The sequence below is a fragment of the Rhynchophorus ferrugineus genome, unplaced genomic scaffold, assembly GCF_030347505.1.
Source record: "Rhynchophorus ferrugineus isolate W39M unplaced genomic scaffold, kcgeb_rfMv2 rfM8, whole genome shotgun sequence".
In the NCBI taxonomy this organism is placed as follows: Eukaryota; Metazoa; Arthropoda; class Insecta; order Coleoptera; family Curculionidae; genus Rhynchophorus; species Rhynchophorus ferrugineus.
In genome coordinates this window covers 1,497,047-1,519,394 of record NW_027472587.1, presented here as the reverse complement: position 1 = coordinate 1,519,394, position 22,348 = coordinate 1,497,047, and the positions used below count along the sequence as shown (strand labels likewise).

Here is a 22,348-nt window from a genome sequence, read left to right as displayed (position 1 = left end):
ATTGCCAGGGCCAAACCCAAAATGGCCACTGTACATTGTTGGATTCAACCTGTCGATTGCTTGTAAATGGCAACGTCGCAAAGTCAAGTGGAAATTACAGAAGTTTAACGAATATAGGCTGTGATTTTCCAAAATTAGCCACTACTGTAAAAACACTGTAAGGTTTAAGTAACTGTTGAGGTAAATTGTAGATTAGTGGGCAACAACTATTTGTAATGTATTAATAAACTAAAAAAGGTTAATTTGATTTTTTGATAAGAAATAGTCAATTTCCTGTAGGGTTATTTTTAAACCCAGGGCGTAAAATAAAATACTTAATAAAACTACTTACACAATAAATGGCAAAATAAATAAAGCAAATAATCGTGCGAGATCTTGTGTCAGGTGGTCGGAGGAGTTCAGAAATCATTTTTTCAATGACAAAGATGAATTTAAATATACTTGAAATATAACAGGGATCGGTGTTTATTACGATAGATACTTTAACAAAATTATTTAAAATTTGAATAAGTAAATATATACTCGCAAATAAATAAATAAATAAATAAGCAACTCTGTTACAACTGCCACCAAGGGGCAGCAAAAACAACTTTCGGTGGCGTTTATGTATGGTTCAAGTTATCCATAGATCATAATTACACATCAGTAACTTTGGCCACTTTTGCATTAGTTTCCGGAAAATAGAATAGTTATAATTTATATTCTCAATTGTAAATATAAAGCTATTATCTTTAATTTGCCATAATGAAGAATTACGGGGAACAAACGATGATTCGAAGAAATAATAAAATGGTGGACGATAAAATAAATGATAATAGATAAATGGATAAATACCTAAATAAGTAGAGGATAATGAATAAAATATAATAAATATAAAATAATAAATAGAATAATAAATGAAGAATGGCCGGCTTGGTGGCGTAGTGATAAAGGCGATGGGACGGTCCTCCTACTGTTGCGATTGTTGTGATTGTTTAAAAATTTGTGAATGTTCTAGGCAAGAGTGTAAAATCCGACAAGGAAAATGATCCCAATCACGCCAGTAACCAGGCTGGGTAAGACCTGATGTCTTCTAGTATGATTTCTAAAGTTGGTCACTCGCCAGTCGCTAGGTTTAATGCTGAGGACCGTGGTTCGGAGCCCACGTTAAACTTTAAGCTCAGTAAAATAAGCCCTTTAGAAATAATAAATGGAAAATAATAAAGAGAATATGATAAATGAACACCAACAAAATTAAAATAATAAATTGAAGAAGATAATATGAGACTTAATAAATAGTAAATGATAATTAAAAAGAGAAAACAGGAATATTCTGTGAACAAACTCACCATTTGATGAAACTCAACTTGGGCGGCACAAAACACAGTAAACTGTACATCACATCTTTAGAAATGAGCTCTTATGAAGTTCTAACATCCCTGGCACGTGTTAAAATATCACATCTGGCAAATACAGCCCCCGAAGTAATTAATAGGTACTCGCAAGGGCGACAAACCCAACAGTTAAAAAGACGCAGCAATCCCGCGCAGTGCCTTTCCATTATAGTTGAAACCTTTTTTAATACACATAAACGACCCAAAATTAAAAGGTCTAAAATATCGAACTATTAGATGGAATTCTAAGTATTATAGATATTCGGAACGATTTATGATTTCCTTGTATGGTATATGTTTTTGTTTATGTCTTAGAAAAAAAAAATATCGAGAAAATATATACAAATAAAACTCTCTTTTACATTCGTTGAAAACGTGATTAATATGTGATACACTGATAGTTTCCGAAGGACTTACTGGACTATTAGATCCGGTGTATTTTAATGTATGATTAATATATTGAAAAATTACGTTTTTTCTTAAAACTATACGCTTTTTCTCCATTTTCTGTCTATTAACTTATTGAATACCCTTGTAATTCATTATTTAATTCGCACGCCCAATATTTTTAAAGATCCTGTTAGAGCAAGTCCGATTCTGCAACTTATTAAACGATGGTTCATCGACTCAAAAGTCGCTTCAGGGTTATTCGCCAATTATCTGGCTCTTTTACTTTTACCCAAACAACCTGTCTTCCTTATAATTCGATTTCTTGCGATCTGTATATATACACCGCGAACTTTTTTCTCCTGTTTTCGTCGATTTCCGATCAATGATAAGCTTCCAATGAAAAAAGCGATCGACGAAATGCTATTTTGACTTCCAAATATCATCGAACATTATCCGAATATTGACTGATTACTGAATTATTTATTAACTCGATTCCCTTCTCTGTTTGTTTGTTTTTTTCTCTTCCTCCTGTGTCGTTTCGACTGAATGAATGAAATATGCGTGTATGATATGAAGCACTTTAACATTTAAATTTATAATTCGCCGATGTTTAGGTCAAACATTTTAGCTGGTCGTTTTCAATGTTGTTTTCTGTCAATCTTCTGTCAGCGTCGGTTATTTGAATACGACAAATACGTAAGTAATAAACTGTTGACAAAATAATGCCGTATCGATTTTTTAAAATTAATTACGTTGGTATTATGCCTGAGCAGATATATTTTATTAAGTATTTTGGGAAATTCGACTGTCATCACTCCGAGTTATTCCGAGTGCAGGGGTGTGCAACTCCAATGGTAAGTAGTGGAGCAAAGTTTTGCTTAGTTCAATCATTGGCGGCGCTGACAACGTGAATTTGATTGGTTAGTTTAAAATAGTTATGTAGAAACCTGTAAGGAAAATACTTTGCTTTGATTGGTCTGCTATTTCGCCTGATTACATTGTGACGTCACATTTATTGAAAATAAAATGCTATACAAATATACATAAGTGTAAATAATATAAATGTATATAAACAAAAAGCAAAAAAAAACAATTATGAACTCTATTCTAGGCAAAATTAAAATATCTACAATTCTTCATTAACACCTTCCCATATTTGTTTAGTTCCATCAATTTTATGGGATTTATTAGAGCTCTAACTCATCTTGATATATTGAAGGTAAACTTTAAATCCTTCCCTGTTGATATTGCATTAACTTCATTAAACCAAAAATAGAATCACACCTCATAATAACTTTTAAAATTTGGTTTTGAAAATCATTATGTATGTGTTTTTTAAATATATTTAGATTTTAGAGTATTTAATCTGTGGAACTACTTAATATAGATGATAGATATGTAGAGAAATATTGGATGTTGTCTCTCTTTCAGAAGTTTTGTTAAATAACCTGAAATAAGACTAAAATACAATATTAGATTCTTGTTTTTCTCAGACTAAAGTTCTCTGGAACTGAAAATATAGACTCAACTGGTGATTTAACAACCTCAAGAGGTACTAGATCTTCCGTTAAAAAAGAATATAAGTTATCTAACATGTTCATCGTCTTCACAATTTCCTCCAGGAGGATGATGTGAAAAAATTGAAGTGATGATGTGTCCTTTTAAAGATTTCTCGAACATACTGGGTGAAGGATGCTGTTTCTACCTCCATGACCTCCAATAGATCCAACAAAATTCTTTAAGCAATCTTGGTTAAGATTTCTTAAACAAATGTAGTTATTTGTAAATTTAGACAAAATAAATTTCTTTAAGGTGATAAATCCCCTAAAAGTGGCAATTAAATTTTTAATTGATGGCACCGAAACAAATATTTTCTTAACAAGGCAATAAAATTTAAATATACAATAGCTCTACTATAAAATTATTGAACACTGATTGTTCTAAAAAGTTAAAGTATTTCAAATATTTTAGTGATATTTTACAATTAAAAGTAGTATTTATTACTACTAATTATCCAGTTATCTTAATTGTTACCTTCTTGTAAGACTTCTTTATGTAGAGACATCACACTGACAGTATACGAGCAACTTGGTAGATTAATTGAATTTTATTACTACTAACATCTTCATAAGTAGGTTTTGATTTTCTGTAAACCAACAATATAAAAACAGACATGTAGTAGATAGATAATTTTATATGTACCTGATAAAAACAATGTTGGATATGCATTTACCCTAATACCTGCTCGTGAAGGAAGGTTAATTCTAAATTCTTCACTAAAATGCACCTGACAGACACCATGACGTTGACATATTTGAATTGTGGTTTATCCAGGTGGTAATCAACCCATTTTTGGAAAGGAGCGAGATCATTCTTTGGGAAACGATGTCTAATTTCCGTAGTAGATTTTTACCCCGGTACACTACATCTTTACTACACTGGCACATGTGAATTTTTATATATTACTCCATAATAATTAATGTAAAACAGAAAATATGCACAACGTAAAACGGCACCAGGAATTTAAACTAGCCAATCACAATTTGCGATCGCAGTGCTACCGTTGATTGAACTAAACAAAACCTTTCCCCAAGGTCGCGTATACCGTGAAATTTCTATTTTTTCTATGGTCACTGTCCAAGTCAATCACTAAACTGTCACTTTATAATCTCTCTAAAACATGTTGACGATTCTACCGTTTATCAAATTATTCCTCTCTATGTCTTATCCAGTACATTCAAACCGAAGGTGTTATAGAGAGGAAGTAGTAATACTATACGACAATATTGTTCAGCCATGTGATCTACTATATATCTTTTTTCGGGCTTATTTCTAAAAAAGTAAATTGCAAAAAAACGCAATGAAATATTTAATTTATATTTACCCAGTAATTATTTCAAATAGTTCAGTTTTTAACATAGTCCATTCAAAATTTAATTCATGTTTTAAAAGTCATTCCTTCATTAGAGCCTTTATTGATGCTATTTTTGGTAATTTTTCTACCAGTATGTTATAATATTGTTGCATTGTCCATAATAGTAACTGATGGTCGCTCCAGTTTCTTTAACAATTCATTTTCAAACCATAACAAAACATATGGTTCATTTTTTCATGGTGGCTACCCTTGGACTTGGAGGAAAAGATTAATTCTGCACCAGGAATAAAACCATTTTTATTCACTGCATGAATAATAATACATTTACAATTAATTATACATATATATTACAACGTAACCTAATTATATAATATTGTCATTTTTACCTGTTTCCATTAATTTTTGTTGTTTTTACACTTTTTTTGTTACTGTCTTGCCAAGAGTGCCTCAATTAACCCTTTTAAAATACCCAAGCTTCATCATACACAAGTGAAATAATTTATTTTCCTTTTATAGAACTCTTCGAGGGTTATCTTAAACAGTTTAATTCCTATACCCGTAAAAGTGTATGAAGGGATGTTGTGCATCCCTCAAAAGGCTGCATGTCCTTAACTCCTTTACATAAACTTTCCAGATTAACAATTTTCTCTGAAATAATTTATTAAATTATGTTTATATCGATAAAACAGTTTGCGTACTCGTTGTTTTTAAATATTTCGTATAATTGATCTCGAATAGAGCCAATATCCGGATGGTCACGATTCGTCACCCACTTCGTATGTAAACGTTTTCTTGATTGAATCTAACATATTGTTCTTCATTTTGTAAGCGATGTTAGTTACAGTACCCACACTAATAATCAGCGCAGCAGCAATACGCTAAAAACCATTTTCCATAAAATTGCAGCATTAAACCATCAATATTTACCTCTTCAGCGGAATTTACAGGCAAAAGAGGACCTCCAATATCTTGTTCCTTTTCGAAATAGCTTATTAAAGCTAATTAATTAAAAAGACCATTCAAAGGAATTAGTCCGGACCGCTACCGCTAGAAGATTTGATATAACGGAGGAGGTACATTAGGGGAAGAACAGGGGTTATGTTCTTAGGAGTAAAAATGTATTGCATTCAAAAAAGTTAGGTTTTTTTGTATTAAGAAGTCGTTTTTAATATACACTCTCTAGCAGTATCTATATACTAATGGGGTTAGCGAAAATTTTGCTTCTCTTTTTGATGAAAACGAGCTCATGAAGCCGTGAAATTTGGCATGGTTAAAGGTTATATCGAGGAAGAATTTTTAGGCCTAACATTTTTGTGTAATATGGGCAATAAATAAATATATTCCAATAAAACGAAAAATGTACAAATCAAGCAGCCTGGAATAACCATGAGATCAGTGACACAAAATATGCAAAAAAGCACAGCAGAGTAGTCGTGCGGGTTAAGAGTTTGCTCGTCAATAATAACACACTAGGATTGAATCTCGCTGGAGATAAACGTTTTTTTTATTTAAAAATAAAATAAAGTATAGTGTGTAACTAGATAGTCAGTTGTGTAGCAGTTGTGGTCATGTAAAGTTATATTTTACATTTTTTATGGAGAAAACAAATTAATGTGCCCGCCTTATCGGAAGGTATATTTCAGCTGTGAAAGAAAAACCAGATATATGTGAAAATTTCATCTCAATATAGATTAATAAAATTCGAGAATAACAAGAATCCTATGTTCTCCTATATATATATATATATATATATATATATATATATATATATATATATATATATATATATATATATATATATAAGATATTTAGAATTTTGAAATAACAATATTGAATTAATTTGATGTCTGGTAAAGAGATAGAAAAAAAATTATTCTTGCTTGTTATTAATTGATATGTACAAAAGGTAATTATGAAGGTTGTTAAGACTTCTGATTAATTTCATTAGTAAATAATTTTCTTAACATAGCACTAACCGAATATTGCAGGTAATAAATACGTTAATTTGTGCATAATGAGTTAAAATGAATATTGGATAGAATATTAACAGATATAAACTAGTTTCATAGAATTTTAATTGGGACATATGGGACAAACCCAGACACGGACATACAAGACAAACTAACAATGAACTATTTGCAAGGACGAGATCCAAGAGCTAAGAAAAATAAGCTAAGATCAATGCAATTTTACTTAAGACATTTCGTAAAGAAATTATTCTTTTAATCAGAAAAGTGTATTTATTGTTTTTGTAATATATAATTTTGGAGTGAAATATGGATACAAGATAAGGACTATACGAACACATACATAATGTAATGAAAATATGCAGGATTATATGAATATGAATTAGATGAAATGATGTATTATAAACAGTACATTTTAAGGCGTTTAATGATTAATACAACAAGATATGCGACCATATGACCTTTTATTCTTTAATCCTTGTATCAATTATTTTGATTCTTTACTTTATAGACATAGGTTTTGGAAAATCAATAGTTAATATAATGATTGTAAATATATTTCTAAATTGTAAAAAAATAAATTACATAGTTGTTATTGTTTTAATTATTTATTCTGTATTACAATATACATACATGTATTACTTCATTTATTATTCCATTTTTATGTTGATGACATAAAAGTAAAGAAAGATCATGTACACTTATTTTTGATGTTCTGAAGTTGTGAAAATAATCTTACCTATGATACTTTGTTATAGTGTTCGGTAGCACGGTAATTTACACTTATTAATATTTTGTCAGATTTATTAAATTAACAATTTAAAAACAGGGATCAATTGGCTCTTGAATTCTTCCAGAGCGTCGGCTTGAGCCTCAACTTACTTAGAAACCTGTAGTGGTGAGACGTTTGATGATGATTGTGAGCAGTTTTCTAGTGATGTGATAAATTTTAACCCTAAGGCATACGTTTGTGATAGAATAGTGTATAATCAATTGTATACACTTAGGCCGGTCAGTTGATTTAATGCACAACCGTAGTTCGGTGTCCATGTTAAGTATGTAGGTTCCAGATAAATCCTAGTGGATAACAAAAGTCATCTATAATATAATTTTTGTTGTATAAATTATATAATTTTTGTCATATATTGGAACACAAACACTTATGGTCTAACTTGTAGTAAAAAAAACTTTTTCGTATAAGTTTCTCAAACATCTCGTTTAAGTGATTTATTTATAAACATTATCAATCGAAATAGAAACATCAAATTTGGCATTACAAGGTCTCTATTATTAGAGAGACATGATTAATTTAATACATTGTAGTCGAATTTCGATCACAGGGCGATCACTAGTTTTTACAGGTAGCAGAATAAAAAATAAAACGTTGCCTTAAAAATATAAATTTATTTTGGTACGTCTATGTTCATTAGTGAAAATTATTTAAACAATACATTTAATAAAGTCATCTTCAAGAAGCTTAGCTTTGGTTTGGAGGTTGGGTATTACATCATCTGCACACGCCTTCACCTTCGACTCCAATGCTTTCCAGTCGTCTTCGATTTTAGCAATATCGTTGTTCATTTGCGCTGGAACAGAGGCGACAATATTGATCAATTCTTCTACCACGTTCTGGATGCAGGAAATAGGGATCAATTGGCTCTTGCATTCCTCCAGAGCGTCGGCTTGAGCCTCAACCTGCTTAGAAACCTGACTGAAATCAGTCACGAACTGTTCGGCGTCTTGGACAACGGTGGCGATGGATCCATTGGTGCAAACGGCGGCTTCTTTTAGGGCGTATTCCTCCAAGTCAGATAAATCGCCTTCTACGCTTTCAACGCACTCCAGGACTTCCTTGACGATACCGTCGGTGTTGTCTTTGAAATCGTCGATCAGCTCGTTTAATACCTTCAACTCGGCTTCAACAATTTGTTTCGCGTACTTATCAGCGTTCTGTTGGAAGTCTTCTAGCTTGGTGATGACGGTATTCATGGACGTTGTTGCTATTTCAATGGCATCGTCTACAACTGTAGTCACAAGTTTTAAAACGTGTTCAGCGAGATCAATTACGTCGTCAAAAGCTCCTTTAATTGCAGGAGCGCGACTTGCGGATGCCTAGAATAATAAAAAATAATTTAGTGTATTCATGTTTTCAATTCAATTCAGTTTCATTCAAGTATCAATAATAAGCCAACTGCATATCACATATAAAGAATGTTTGAGAAAAAGGAGAAAAGGTTTTCTTAAAGGCGTCTTACAAATTCTAATGCTTTAGGATAAAGTGTAACTGACTGTAATATTACGAAGAAATACTGTAAAATAAACATTAGATGCTCTCGGAATGTGCGATCATCTTTTGCGCATCACAAATAAACTTTTTAATATTTGACAGTTTAGGATTGGTAAAAATGCAGCTCTAACTAAAAGAAAGCTCAACAATATTTCAATAATAATGAATATTACGTACACAGAAAATATAACCCGAAAATATTCATATAAATCCATAATTTATCTTCATAAACGCTGAAAGCAGTTCTTCAGATATTCTGGGACTGGATTAATTAGTGATGTTAAACTCATTGACCGAACAATACTATGTCGTTGAAGCAGCGTATGAGAGTATTGATGAAAAATATCACTTGATGTTGTGAACAACAATTGCAAACTTCTAGCTAACAAAAGATCTGTAAATGGATTAGGGACTGGAAAATACAGCTTGATAGTAAGAAATCTACCCCAGTCTTGAACAAGTAATTCGATGCTGTTTCTTGATATGTGAAATAGCTTTGTGTACCTCTGTATTTATATACCTCTAACTTTTTGTCGCCCCGGTAAAGTTTTACCTTAATATTCAAATTTTAAAGGAAAAATCACGAAAAAAAGCAACTGACACTGCCATTCACTTAAAATTGACATTATATATACATTTTGCCATATAGCTACACCAGATCTCCTATAGCCTCAATTGTTTAAATTATTTAAAGGGCTGAAATAATTAAGAGTTCTAACTCATCAAATGTATTCATCAGAACTTCTTCAAAATCTGTAGAAATAATTGGAATTTATAAAAAAAATACATTTCAATATTTTGCCAGAAAAGGATCATACATTGGAAATATTTTTAATTCATTATATAAATTTTAATTACAAAACAAGACAGAATCATATTTGTATACATAACATATTATTTTTATTAAAAAAATATGATTAAATAACGAATAGGGTATTATAAAACTTTAATAATTTCTTTTAATTTCATAGTTCATGCGAAATTATAAAGCTAATTTAATTTTAAGAATCCTATAAGAAGATAATTTGTAATTATTTTTTTTTTATTTTTGTAACCTTAAACTAATATGTACATTTTATTTGAGGCTATAAAACAGTATTTCTTTATATATTTCTGGCACATTGTATTTTTTATTTTTAAATTTTTTTATTTTACTGCATTTTATTATATAAATACATATTTTAGTAGTGGATATTAAAGCATTAACTAACAGTGCTTTTATACATATAATTTCAGATGCATACTAACTTGATCCAATGTTATATATCAAAATTTGCTTACCTGTAGTGCGAATGCAGCTAATAAAGCTACGAAAATAACTTTTGTGGTGGCCATATTTTCTAATTGTAGATATCCTCTTGATTAACAGATTTCTAAAACTGATCTATTAAGAAATCTTCGTCGATTAATATATACTTTGTTGTATCAGATAATTGCGATGTGATATTGATAACAAATTTTATTTAAAAACAACCTATGTATATGTTTTTAGTAGGAACAATAGGATCTGTATTATATTCATTATGATGTCATGGTATTACGTATTAGGTTATCACAGTAATTACTTTTGTTGCTTGAAACGAAGAAATCTGTTTCCGAAATCAATGAAACCCTCCTCCATCATATCCCAACGTCAATTTTGATTTTAGTGATTTAAAAGTCGTAATTATGGTATCAATAATAAAGAACGACCAGAAAAGAAGCTCGAAGACAGTTAATTGCAAGACCTTTTGGATGAAAATCCAGTTCAAACAGTCATTAAAATTTCATGTAGCTTAGGAGCTTAATAATTAACTGTTCTTAGATGTTTACATGTAATGTGAAAGATCCAAAAGAAAGGACGATGGCCACCACACGAATTGATTGAAAATATAATTTAGAACCTAGTTAAAAATAGAAGCATTAAGGGAACTAAAGGAAAGCAAATCATCAAAGACAAGGATGCTAGTTCAACTGGTCCTCACTCCCAATATAAAGATATATTTCTTTCAGCTGAGCTGGGAGGTAGTGGAACATAGCAACAAAATACGACCAATATAACATAATTTTTTCTCCTCTATTCTCCTACCCAAATCAGAATTCAAATTATCCTTAACCGCCTTAACCTGTCAATTGAAAAGTCCCCGGCCTGCCGTAGTAAAACACATTTTTTTTGGCAAAATTAGTTTTTTTTTTATTCAGCATTATTCCCTTCAAGGGTGATACACTGATTATAACGATCTTCCAACTTTTCGATACCATTTTTGTAGAACGATTTGTCCTTTGCTTCAAAATAGGCCTCAGTTTCGGCAATCACCTCTTCATTCGACGAAAATCTCTTCCCAGCGAGCATACTTTTGAGATGTGAGAACAGGAAATAGTCGCTGGGGGTTAGATCTGGAAAATACGGTGGATGAGGAAGCAATTCGAAGCCCAATTCATGGATGTTTTCCTTCGTTTTTACTGACTTGTGACAGGATGCATTGTCTTGGTGAAGCAGCACTTTCTTTTTCTTCAGATGTGGCCGTTTGTTGGCGATTTCGTACTTCAAACTGTCCAATAACGCTATGTAATAGTCGCTGTTGATGGTCCTTTCGTTTTCAAGGTAGTCAATGAAAATGATTCCATGCGGATCCCCAAATAAATACGCCATAATCTTGCCAGCTGACTGTTGAATTTTGCCACGCTTTGGAGCGGGTTCATCGTGTGACTCGGATGACTCTCGATTGGACTTCGGAGTGAAATGATGGAGCCATGTTTCATCCATTGTCACATGTCGACGCAAAAACTTGGGTTTATTACGCTTGATCACCTTCACACACTGCTCCGAATCATCAACTCGTCGTTGTTTTTGGTTAAAAGTGAGCTCGTGCGGCACTCACTTCGCACAGAGATTTCTCATACCCAAATATTCGTAAATGATATGATGTACACATTCATTTGATATATTTAGAGTGTCTGCTATTTTATTGAATTTCAATTTACTTTCAATCAAAATAATTTTGTGGATTTTTTAAATGTTTTCGTCGGTAACAACCTCTTTTGGGAGTCCACTGCGTTCACCGTTTTCGGTGCTCATTTCACCACGTTTAAACTTAGCATACCAATCCTTGATGGCTGATTTTCCTATGGCAGTGTCCGGAAACTCGTCAGTAAGCCAAGTTTTTGCTTCAACTGTATTTTTTCCCTTCAAAAAGCAATATTTTATCAACACGCGAAATTCCTTTTTATTCATTTTTTTCACAATAACAAAAGTTGCTGCAAACTAATGATCCTACAGCTGTCGAATTTATACAGGCATCTTTTGAGGGCTAACTAAAAACATATGGGTTTAATTCTAGTAGCACAATCTATATGTCATGCCGGGGACTTTTCATTTGAGCTGTTATTCTAGGACCTTATAAATTCGCCAATGCCCATTTCGCATCGCAAAGGGTAGACCTTTCAATACCCCGCTGTGGTTCTCCACACTTAGTATACCTTATATACGTAGAATTCAACCGTTTGACCATATTGAGAATATATGTTTGCGTGTGTGTGCGGAAAAATGATTTGGAAATTGTTAGAGCATATTTTGCTTAAAATATATTCTACTGATTTTTCTCAATAAATACTTTTTTAGAGTGAAAAATGATCTGAGTACGGATAAGCACTTAAGGCATATTATTTCTTGCCAAACAGCTGTTGTTAAAGGTCCATTTCAGTAGATTTTATTTGATTACAGAATAAACAAAAGGAAGTAACTACGAATTATCTATATCAGAATGATTTGGACATATTTTGCTGGAAGTATTTAAGACATTGTGATGATGATTGTGAGCAGTTCTCTAGTGATGTGATTATTTTTAATCCTAATTCATACATTGCGGTAGGATAGTCTATAATCAATTGTACACACTCAGGCCGGTCAGTAGATTTCATGCACAACCGTGGTTCGCACTACATGTTAAGTAGATAGATTTCAGATAAATCTTTGGTTCCCAGTTGGTAACAAAAATCTTCAAATATAATTTTTGTTGTATAAATTATACAATTTTTGTCGCATATTGGAACTCAAACACTTATGGTTTAACGTGTAGTAAAAAAACTTAGTTGTATAAGTTTCTCTCAAGCATCTCGATTAAGCTATTTATTTATAAACATTATCAGTAGAAATAAAAACACTTCAAATAGGATCTTACAAGGTCCAAAAGTCAATTTTCGTTTTATGTTTTGCTTACTTTTGTTTTTGGAATATCAATATGCAGCTTAACTTCGTACCTTGATGAACTGATATAATATTGAGATCTTAGGTTAACAAGTTTTAATCAAACATAAAAGTATAACAATAAAATTGAATGTACACATGACGATGACAATAATAGTATGGGTTATCAGAAGAATCTTTAATATGTTTTACAACATTTCGGCTGAATTTCGTCTAACATCTTCAGGTCTGGTTTAGTTTTCTGGTTCTGTTTCTTGTTATACCCGTTGAGCTGGTTTCCTATAGTGCCTGCAGAGATGCCGACAATCTCTGTTCCCTTATTTTCTCAGTCGATTTTTTAAATATATTCACTATTGTTTTCGTGTTGCCAAAATCAATCACATGCGAAGTGATTCTGATGTGTGGTGCCAGAAGCTTTGTGATTTTCCACTTTATACACTTTTTGTTGGTTTCAGAAATCAACCAAAAAAGTGCAAGTGTCAATTTTTTGGACTATTTTCAAATCTAAAATTTGTCCGATTTTAGAATAATATCTCTCTCTCTCTTTGGTATCTGGCTCTTCTTAAAACTTAAAAATTACTCATGTTCATGAAACAAAAAGTGGCACCCTGCAGGTCTTATACAGAAAGATATTGCAGTGTATATAAAGATATAATGGATATATCGAGAGCTTGTTCAGTGCTAAGTAAAGAATAATTTGCTTTTTAACATAATAATAGCCACATAGTATAGTAGATAAACGCGACAAAAAGTATCATAATCATATTTCACTTTTTTGACATACTTTTACATATAAATTTCTTTCAAGAGAGTGTACCTCTTCTCTTTATTCTCTTTACTATAGATTTTTGCGTTTTAAGAATTCATAGGGAATTTCAATACAATTCGTTACTTATCTCACCGCAAAAGTGATCATTTTAGCAACCGTGGTATACAATGGGCTGAAATACTTTGATATACGAGGGTAAGATTAAAAATTGTCAGCCCAACAATAAGAACTGCGATTTTCAGTTTAAAAATTGCTTCATTTTCCTACATAAACTCCCTGACCTCTACGCAGAATACGTCATTCATTGGATGCGAAGCATTTCCCAAAAACAAATTTATTCTAGTTTGGCGGGTAGTTGATATTCTGAAGTTGACGTCCTCAGGTCAGGGGAATGGACAGAGCGCCCTTGTGTACTTATGCGTTATCCTGGTTACAGATGATTTATTTGTTGTTCAAGTCAGATGTGAATTATTATTCAGCTGGTGGTCCTTTTTAAGAATATCAATTAACAGAATCTTAAAATATCTTATCCGTGACTTTTCGGCTTTGCTTTTCTTGACGCCGAACCACCGACTTCCACACTCTGTTTCGATTACTGTATTGTTTCTAGCGTTTAGTGACGGATCCATGTCTCATCCATGGTAACAAATGTCCTCACAAAGCCGATCCCTTTTGAATCGGTCCGAAGATTGCTGTGGCCATCGTTTTTCTATTTCCTTTTCATCGACATTCTACAAATAATATCCTAATTATGTTGGCAAGATATTGCTCCCTCATTATTTCATTCAATATTCCAGCAGGCTCAACTATCTCACTCATCTTACTGTTTGAACATAACACTTGGAAGTTTGTCAACCAACTAATGACAATTGCAACATTAGATATCACATTACCCCCATACAATTGGTTCTCAATAACATTAATCTCGTTATTTTATAACTGTACCTCGTAATAATAAAGTTAGGAACAGAGCCTAAGGTGTAAAATTTCGATTGCCCATATCTCGGAAACTATAAGAGATAATACAATTTGGCAATCGGCAATGTAATTAGCATGCTGAATATTACTTGGAATGTGAATTGGAACGAAATCGCTAAGTCATAAGACCATTTTACAATTTTGGCACAAGTTAGAAACAGAGCCTAAGGTGTAAAATTTCGATTGCCATATCTCGGAAACTATAAGAGATAATACAATTTGGCAATCGGCAATGTAATTAGCATGCTGAATATTACTTGGAATGTGAATTGGAACGAAGTCGCTAAGTCATAAGACCATTTTACAATTTTGGCCCAAGTTAGAAACAGAGCCTAAGGTGTAAAATTTCGATTGCCCATATCTCGAAAACTATAAGAGATAATGCAATTTGGCAATCGGAAATGTGATAGCATGTCGAATATTACTTGGAATGTGAATTGGAACGAAGTCGCTAAGTCATAAGACCATTTTACAATTTTGGCGTTATTATATCATAGATATTATGTAAAACTATAAGTACGAGCTTCTTGAACATCGCGATAACCACAATATCTACTTATATAAAACTTCAATATTATCTTATCATCAGTTGTAGGTGTATGTTTGTCGTAAATTAAATTGATTTGCTGACAACACTTAAGTTAAATAATAAACAAACAAAATATATTAATATCGATGGTGGTCTATATGGCGGAAAAGGTGATATACCTTTTGCATACTTATAGAATTCTGATAAATAATATAAGGAATTTGTTTACGTGATTTTCTTTATCTTGTATGTATTTAGTGTATATTTATGTATGATTATTTTATTTATGAGGTACGCAAGTACGTTTTAAGGGATTTATTAAATATGGCTTATGACTATATTTCTATCAAAACATTATCATTTCCCTACAAAAATCAGTTGTATATGCTTTCTTGGTGCTCTAACCATATCAAGCTCTGTGTTAAGAAAAGTATTTTATGGGAAACATAGCTTTTTGATTCTTAATTTAAATCCCTATTGGAAATATGTTTTATAGATAAACATATGTGAATACTCGCTACTATACTGAATACTATACTACTTGCATTCGCCCTTTTAAAAATAGCAATTTTGAAGGCTCCAATTGCAAACAGGGCGATAAATACCGGTAGATTTTTTACGTTGAGTTGGAGATGTTATTGTAGCAAGATTTATGCCAAGTTCAAACGGATTTCCCTGAAATTTAGGGAATGCCTCAAAATCTCAGCGATTAAGCAAATAGCTTTAGAGCCTAGGGTATGTTGCAAAAATAAGAAATTTCAGTTTCGTATGAAAGTGACGGTGATCTCGGGCTTTTCCCGTATAAACTTTTGCTAAAAATGGAGGTACATGTGAATTAAAAGCAAATACAAAATTATGTTCGTAGCAATCTTTCAGCCAGTTCAGTAGCGATTTGATCAATATTGTAAAGCGACTTGTCGCTAGATAGTAGTAGATGGAGGCTAGTGTTTCAGAGCCAAGGACAAATGATTCGATTGAAATAGCCAGTACAATTAGGCAAATATTAATATAACCTTCTTGGTCACGCTAGATGTCAACATTCGCAAAAAGAGACCTAATTTGGCAACCTCGGGCATCTGTTCCTAGAGTTGAAGGAAATTATTTCTGGGAAGCTTTTAACATCCAATGAATAATTTGAGGGGGAGTAGATTATGTTTCACAGCCCTCCAAAGTCCCACTTTCCGGAAGAAGGAATTGGATGTTAGTGTCTCTAACGGGATCTAGTATGCTGAAGTTATGTATAAACATAAAATATTTTTTCCACTTTCCTATCGTAGTACTATTTTTAACGAGCTATCGAAGAACTAGATCGTTATACCAGACTCGATCATGTCAGTTGTTTCATTTGGCAGTCCCATTTGTCCATATTTTGCATTTGGTCAATTGCAGGTGCTTGCACTTGAGCAGCAGTTGACACCTTTAAGAGGTAAATTTCACAGAGGTGATGTTACCACCAGTAACTTGCAATTTGACCTTGCAACACCTTTATGACAAGAAGGGTCTATTTCGGGTCTTTGATTATTCTTGTGGCCAACATAGCTCGGGGCAATCTAAAATATACATTTAAATAAGCGGACTGTGAGATATATAGAGCTTCTTTTCATATTCACCAATTCATACCTTGCAGGTATTTTTTACATTAACGCTGACATAATTCATCTAATAAAGGCAATCAAGAAGGCAGCACACAAATATATCCCTACTATGAATAGTGGAACATCACAGAAGACTCCAATAATATAGCGGAATAATAATTGTAAAGTACCTATACAAAATAATTTAGAACTGCCTTTACTACCAATAGGATTCAAGCTAACTTAATCCATTACAAATTTTGTAAAGCTGTAGCTAAACGATCATCTTGGACATTGTTCCTTAAATAGCAAGTTATTGTTAGAAAAGATAATTACACCGATCTATGTACACAGATGCCTACACAATTTTTACGTTTTTGAGTGCGCTGAGGCCTTTTTGTTAAAGGACGACACAGTTCTTGACAATTTGAGTGGCTATATTAAAAGAGTTATTACATTAAAATAAAAGCATAGACTTAAACATATTATTTTATTTACAAACCAAACCATTACCGATACATATTTTTTTATATTTTTAAAAGTATTACCTTTTATGGCTATTATTTGGAAGAAAGCCAGTCGTTTATTCGTATTGTCCCTAAGAGCGTTTGATTCGTTGAATATGATATTCGTTGAGGAGACAGTATACAGATGTTGGCGAATATGAACAAAATAATGAAAACAATAGAGTGGACTATCTATTAGGTGTAGACGTCAGCAAAAGGACCCCACCGTGCGTGTTAATTCGCCAGGACTGCTCCTGGCGCGCATTTATTCTAAACTAGCTGGAGATATTTCCCAGCCACGCGTTGTGTTTTTTACGAGAACTGTGGTTACGAAGTATTTTTTCCTCTAATTTTATATTTTAAAAATGTTATTGAGGTAATTTAATCATTTATTATTTAATAGAGAAAATTAACAACAACATTCAGGCAAATTGGAAATAAAATATTACAATTAAATATATAATGTGTATACCAATCAAACTTGTAGGAATAGCTGTAAAATGCTATATTCTAGGGTGTGTAAGATTTATTTGCTTAAGTATGTCTGTATTTACCTGTTTACGATAAATAATAATCTCTGTAAGCATAACAAATTGAGGCAGCTTTTTGCGCAAACGACACTGCTTACTTTGCTTTTTCAAGAGTGGTACCGCACATCCAAAGCAAACTCCAAAAATAGCTCGATGAGATGGTCTAGTGGTTACATTTCTGGATGTTGCAAGTCAACCCATATCAATCATTTCGGGTCTTAAAATGGAGAACGCCGAAATCGCTCGGTCTTGTCTTCGATCCCAAATTTAGGCGGATCTTCCAGATACAAAGGTCCCTTCAGAAAGGTCAAGGTATTGTCAATTTGCTGTCCCCGCTCATCAACCGGGTCAACAGGCTTCCTCTCTCAATAAAATCTCTCCTGTACAAGGTGCTGGTTCGATCAGTCGTTCTATACGCCTCCAGTGTCCTATCTCAAATACGTCTCACCTAGCCAGGTGGAACGTCTTCAAGTTTTTCAGAACAAAATTCTCAGTAGAATAATCAATGCCCCCTGGTCCGTCAGTAATAATAAAATTCATAGAGAAACAGACGTCACCCATGCTACTCGAGATATTTCTCCACTCTTCGTCTCTCAGACAATAGATATATTACCAAGCTGACCAATATTTGAGGCCAATAACTCATTTGGTTCATCGTGGCCTTATTCTATCACAGCCGACACTTCCTCGTCGTGCTCTAACTCCAAATTGTCTCGACCTTCTCCGGCGAGCCTTTAACACAGGTACCGCGAGTTGCATAGTATGATAACGATGCCATGTACTTGCCTGGCCCTTGTGCTTCTTAACCCAGAGGCAGTCTCCACATAACTAGTCCAACTCGCTTATTCCTGCGGGTCTCCCCAACCCCGTAACAGGATTCCCCTTTCCGGTTTCAAGCCAAAAAATATCTGTAAGTATGTGCATTTGGTACGTATGCACGAGGAGTTAATTTTTGCATGCAATGTTTTGTAGATAAATGTAGCAAGCGCTCTAGGAGAGAAGGCTGTCATTAAATTGTAAAACAATAAAAAAATTAGAAGTACCTTACAAGAAAAACATACGCGAGAGTAGCGAAAGAGTCCAATAAGGATAATGACATTGGAAACAGAATAAAAATCTATCTAAAGTTTTGAAATCATTCCATAAATAATGTCAAATTGAAATAGTTAAGAACATGGAGGTGATGCTTCAGATATGTCAACAAAAAAGTGATTCAGAAAGATATAGACACAGCAATACTTTCCATCAGCCAAACGTAGGAAAGTACATAAATTTTACCAAAAGCGCATTGATTATAATGGGGTGAGTGCTGAGTGGCGGCGTGGGTAGGTTGGTAAAAAATATGGTTTATTCTGAAAGAGTTTGTTGTCAGTGAGGTTGGGCCAGTGAGATTTGGAGGGTGTTGTTAATGTATTTTTAGTGGTGCTAGTGCGATCTCTGTGGTGAAGCTAAGAGATTTTAAAGCCCAAGGAGAAAAGACAATAAATTATTATTACAGATTGGGCGGAGGGGGTGGAAGTATAGAAAGTAAGTTTGTATTAAGTTACAATCGTTATAACATACACAATTAAATGGCATTTAAGTATAGTGGGAAATATGTAATAATATGCTTGAATATATATTTATATCATTTTCTTTTTATTTTATCTTTATATTATATTACAAATTTAAAATAAATAATCTCATTATTACTTATTTATACAATTATCAAAGTCTTCGTACAGCTTATGAGCTTTTTCCCGGACCTCTGGTTTAATTTTTTCCGCGCACTCCTTAATATCCTCTGCAAGCTCGACAAAGTCTTGCTCAACTTTGGCGACGTCTGCGGAATATTGCTCGGGGAAACTCTTAACGATTCCCTCAATGTTTTTGACGACCTTATCGATACAATCAATCGGTATCAGTTCCTTCTTGCATTTGTCCAGTTCGTCGGCCTGAGGTTCAAGTTGAGCAACCGAGTTATTTATATCATCAAGTATTTGCTCGACGTCTTTTAAGAACTGCTCCACATCAGCATTGGCGCACGCCACCGACGCATTGACCGCATAGATTTCCAAATCGGATATGTCAGATTCTACGTCTTCGACGCATTGGAGAACTTCCTTCGTAACTCCGCTGGCGTTTTGCTTCAGTTTATCGATTTCCGTGTTCAATGCACTCAGTTCCTCATCGACGAACTTCTTGACGTCTTCCTCTACGTGGTCAACCAAGTTGTCCAGTTTGGCAACGACCTTTTCAATGTCCTTTTTCGCTTCACTGATCAGTTTATCAGCTTCCACTGTGGCATTCCTCAGAACTTCCTCGGCAATCTCGATTATGTCATCAAAAGCACCGTTTACTTTGGCTACCTTACATTCTATGGCCTGTAATTAATACAGATATAATAGATTAATTTACAATGAGTCTATGGCATTTCTAGAGGCAAACATGTTACAATCAAGTGATAATACATTCGGATTTACTTTTTGTATATGCACATAATAAAGTAGTTTTCTGTGATGTATTGTGACTAATGATCAAAAGTGGATCTACTACGACAATCCCAAGTACAAAAATCTGTGATTCCGTCTATGTTAATATCGAAGCTGAATATTTACGGCCATAAAGTCTTGCTGTGCATATTAGCGGTACCAGTAAGGTGAGGTGTATTATAAACTGCTAAAATCAAGGGAATTGCTACAGTAGGTGTTCACCGACCTCGGTTAAACCAACTGAATCACGTATTGCATATCAACACTTCGTCAGAAATTGCAAAAGTTGTAATGGATTGACAATTACAGTTCGAATGGGAGGTTCTGCTGTACCCAGCGTACTCCCCAGATATAGCGCCTTCTGATAACCATTTATTCAGGTCAATACGGCAGCATAGCTTGGACGTCACACAGTGATAAAGGAATGAAGAAGTTGTTGCATGTTGCCACAAAAATGGGAAAAAGTTGTATAAAATGATGAAAAATATCTTAAATGATATATATTGTAATGATTTTCTCAATAAGTAAATAAAATAAAACTTTCTAAAGTGAAAAAAAAAAATATTAGAAGTACATGCAAGCTTCTAATATTTTCCATATCTCCCATTTTCATTAAATTTCATAATTATCGTTTAATTCAAAGAATAGTGGTGTTAAAAAATTACTGCGATAGATATAAGCATGTATAATATTGATTTCCACTCTTTTGAAGAATCAATGAGTTTAGTGAATCATTTGCGGGTGTCAAAGAACATTCTAAACAACTGAAAAAGATAGATGATCAGTAATAGGAAACTCAATCTGAATGAAGCCATCAGATAAGATTTCTCTTAAAACAAAAATGGTCAAAATACAAGTAGATAGATAATAAAATATTTCAATATATAACACGATACGCATATTTCATTTGACAAAAAACACAGTATTTATTATTAAGTTGTTCCATAGTGTATAGGTTCAAGAACAGATTTAAATTGATTTAGTCATAGAAATAATACAAAAAATTGAAGAAAGAATACTTTAAAATTGAAGCTGTATATTACCTGAGTTGCCAGTAGTGCTAGAGCAGTGATTATCACAATTTTCATAGACATTTTTATCGTATTTCACAACACTCAATAATGAATTCTCGCACAAATGCACATTAATATAGTAAAATGTTATCTTATAATCGATGCAGTTTTTCTATTATTGATTTTAACTATCAGTGGATTGCATTTTTTTATTAGCCGTTACTTTGGACTTTCACAATTAACCTTGAAACTCGAAAAAATATAGATTTCTTTTTTAAATCAACAAATATTTATGTAGCGTTTAAATAGCTTAACTTTACGACAGGATTTGATAGATCGCCGATTTATTTCTATCGTAGAAATCGAAGATTGGCTCATAAGGCGAACTATTTTTTAGATATTAGAAATGGTTTTTTTAGATTTATTCATTATGTTCTGAAATAAATACATTTTCATTCACCAAAAATCTAATCCGATATTGCACTAGGATATGAAAATAAACATTTTGTTCTTTAAACATGCCGAGTTGGAATGACCGTTGGTCTAATACAAGGGATATATAATGACTATGATTACCATGCTATATAGTACACCTTGCATGTTAAAAAAGGATTTATACATTATGACTGAGAATTTCAATGCACATGAAAGCTTAGGAAATTAAAATATAATACAATACATTATAAGATATAATCTATTCAAAATAACGTCAAGTCATCAAGATGTTTAATGTGTTGCTTGTCGCAAATTGTAAATTCGTTTTTGAATCAGACAATATTTTCCTTCTCATTTTATTTAAGTTAAAAAGGGACACAATGCTGTCTGATACGTTTGAACATGTAACTGAATCAGCCTGTAAAAGTCGTCCTGTTATCAAACGTCTGCAAAATTCTTCAAAAT

The 22,348-nt window shown here is 32.9% G+C and overlaps 2 protein-coding genes across 2 annotated transcripts; both read right to left on the bottom strand.

Moving 5' to 3' along the window:
- Positions 1-7,989: 7,989 nt before the first annotated feature.
- Positions 7,990-10,334, bottom strand: LOC143201476 (uncharacterized). Its single transcript, XM_076412579.1, has 2 exons — positions 10,174-10,334; positions 7,990-8,717 (listed from the first exon to the last, which is right to left on the bottom strand). Exons 1-2 carry the CDS (start codon positions 10,225-10,227, stop codon positions 8,046-8,048), a joined length of 726 nt encoding a protein of 241 aa, XP_076268694.1. The 5' UTR covers positions 10,228-10,334; the 3' UTR covers positions 7,990-8,045.
- Positions 10,335-19,581: 9,247 nt separating this feature from the next.
- LOC143201477 (uncharacterized) lies at positions 19,582-21,620 on the bottom strand. Its single transcript, XM_076412581.1, has 2 exons — positions 21,479-21,620; positions 19,582-20,327 (listed from the first exon to the last, which is right to left on the bottom strand). The coding sequence occupies exons 1-2, from the start codon at positions 21,527-21,529 to the stop codon at positions 19,653-19,655; spliced, it is 726 nt and encodes a 241-aa protein (XP_076268696.1). The 5' UTR covers positions 21,530-21,620; the 3' UTR covers positions 19,582-19,652.
- Positions 21,621-22,348: the final 728 nt, after the last annotated feature.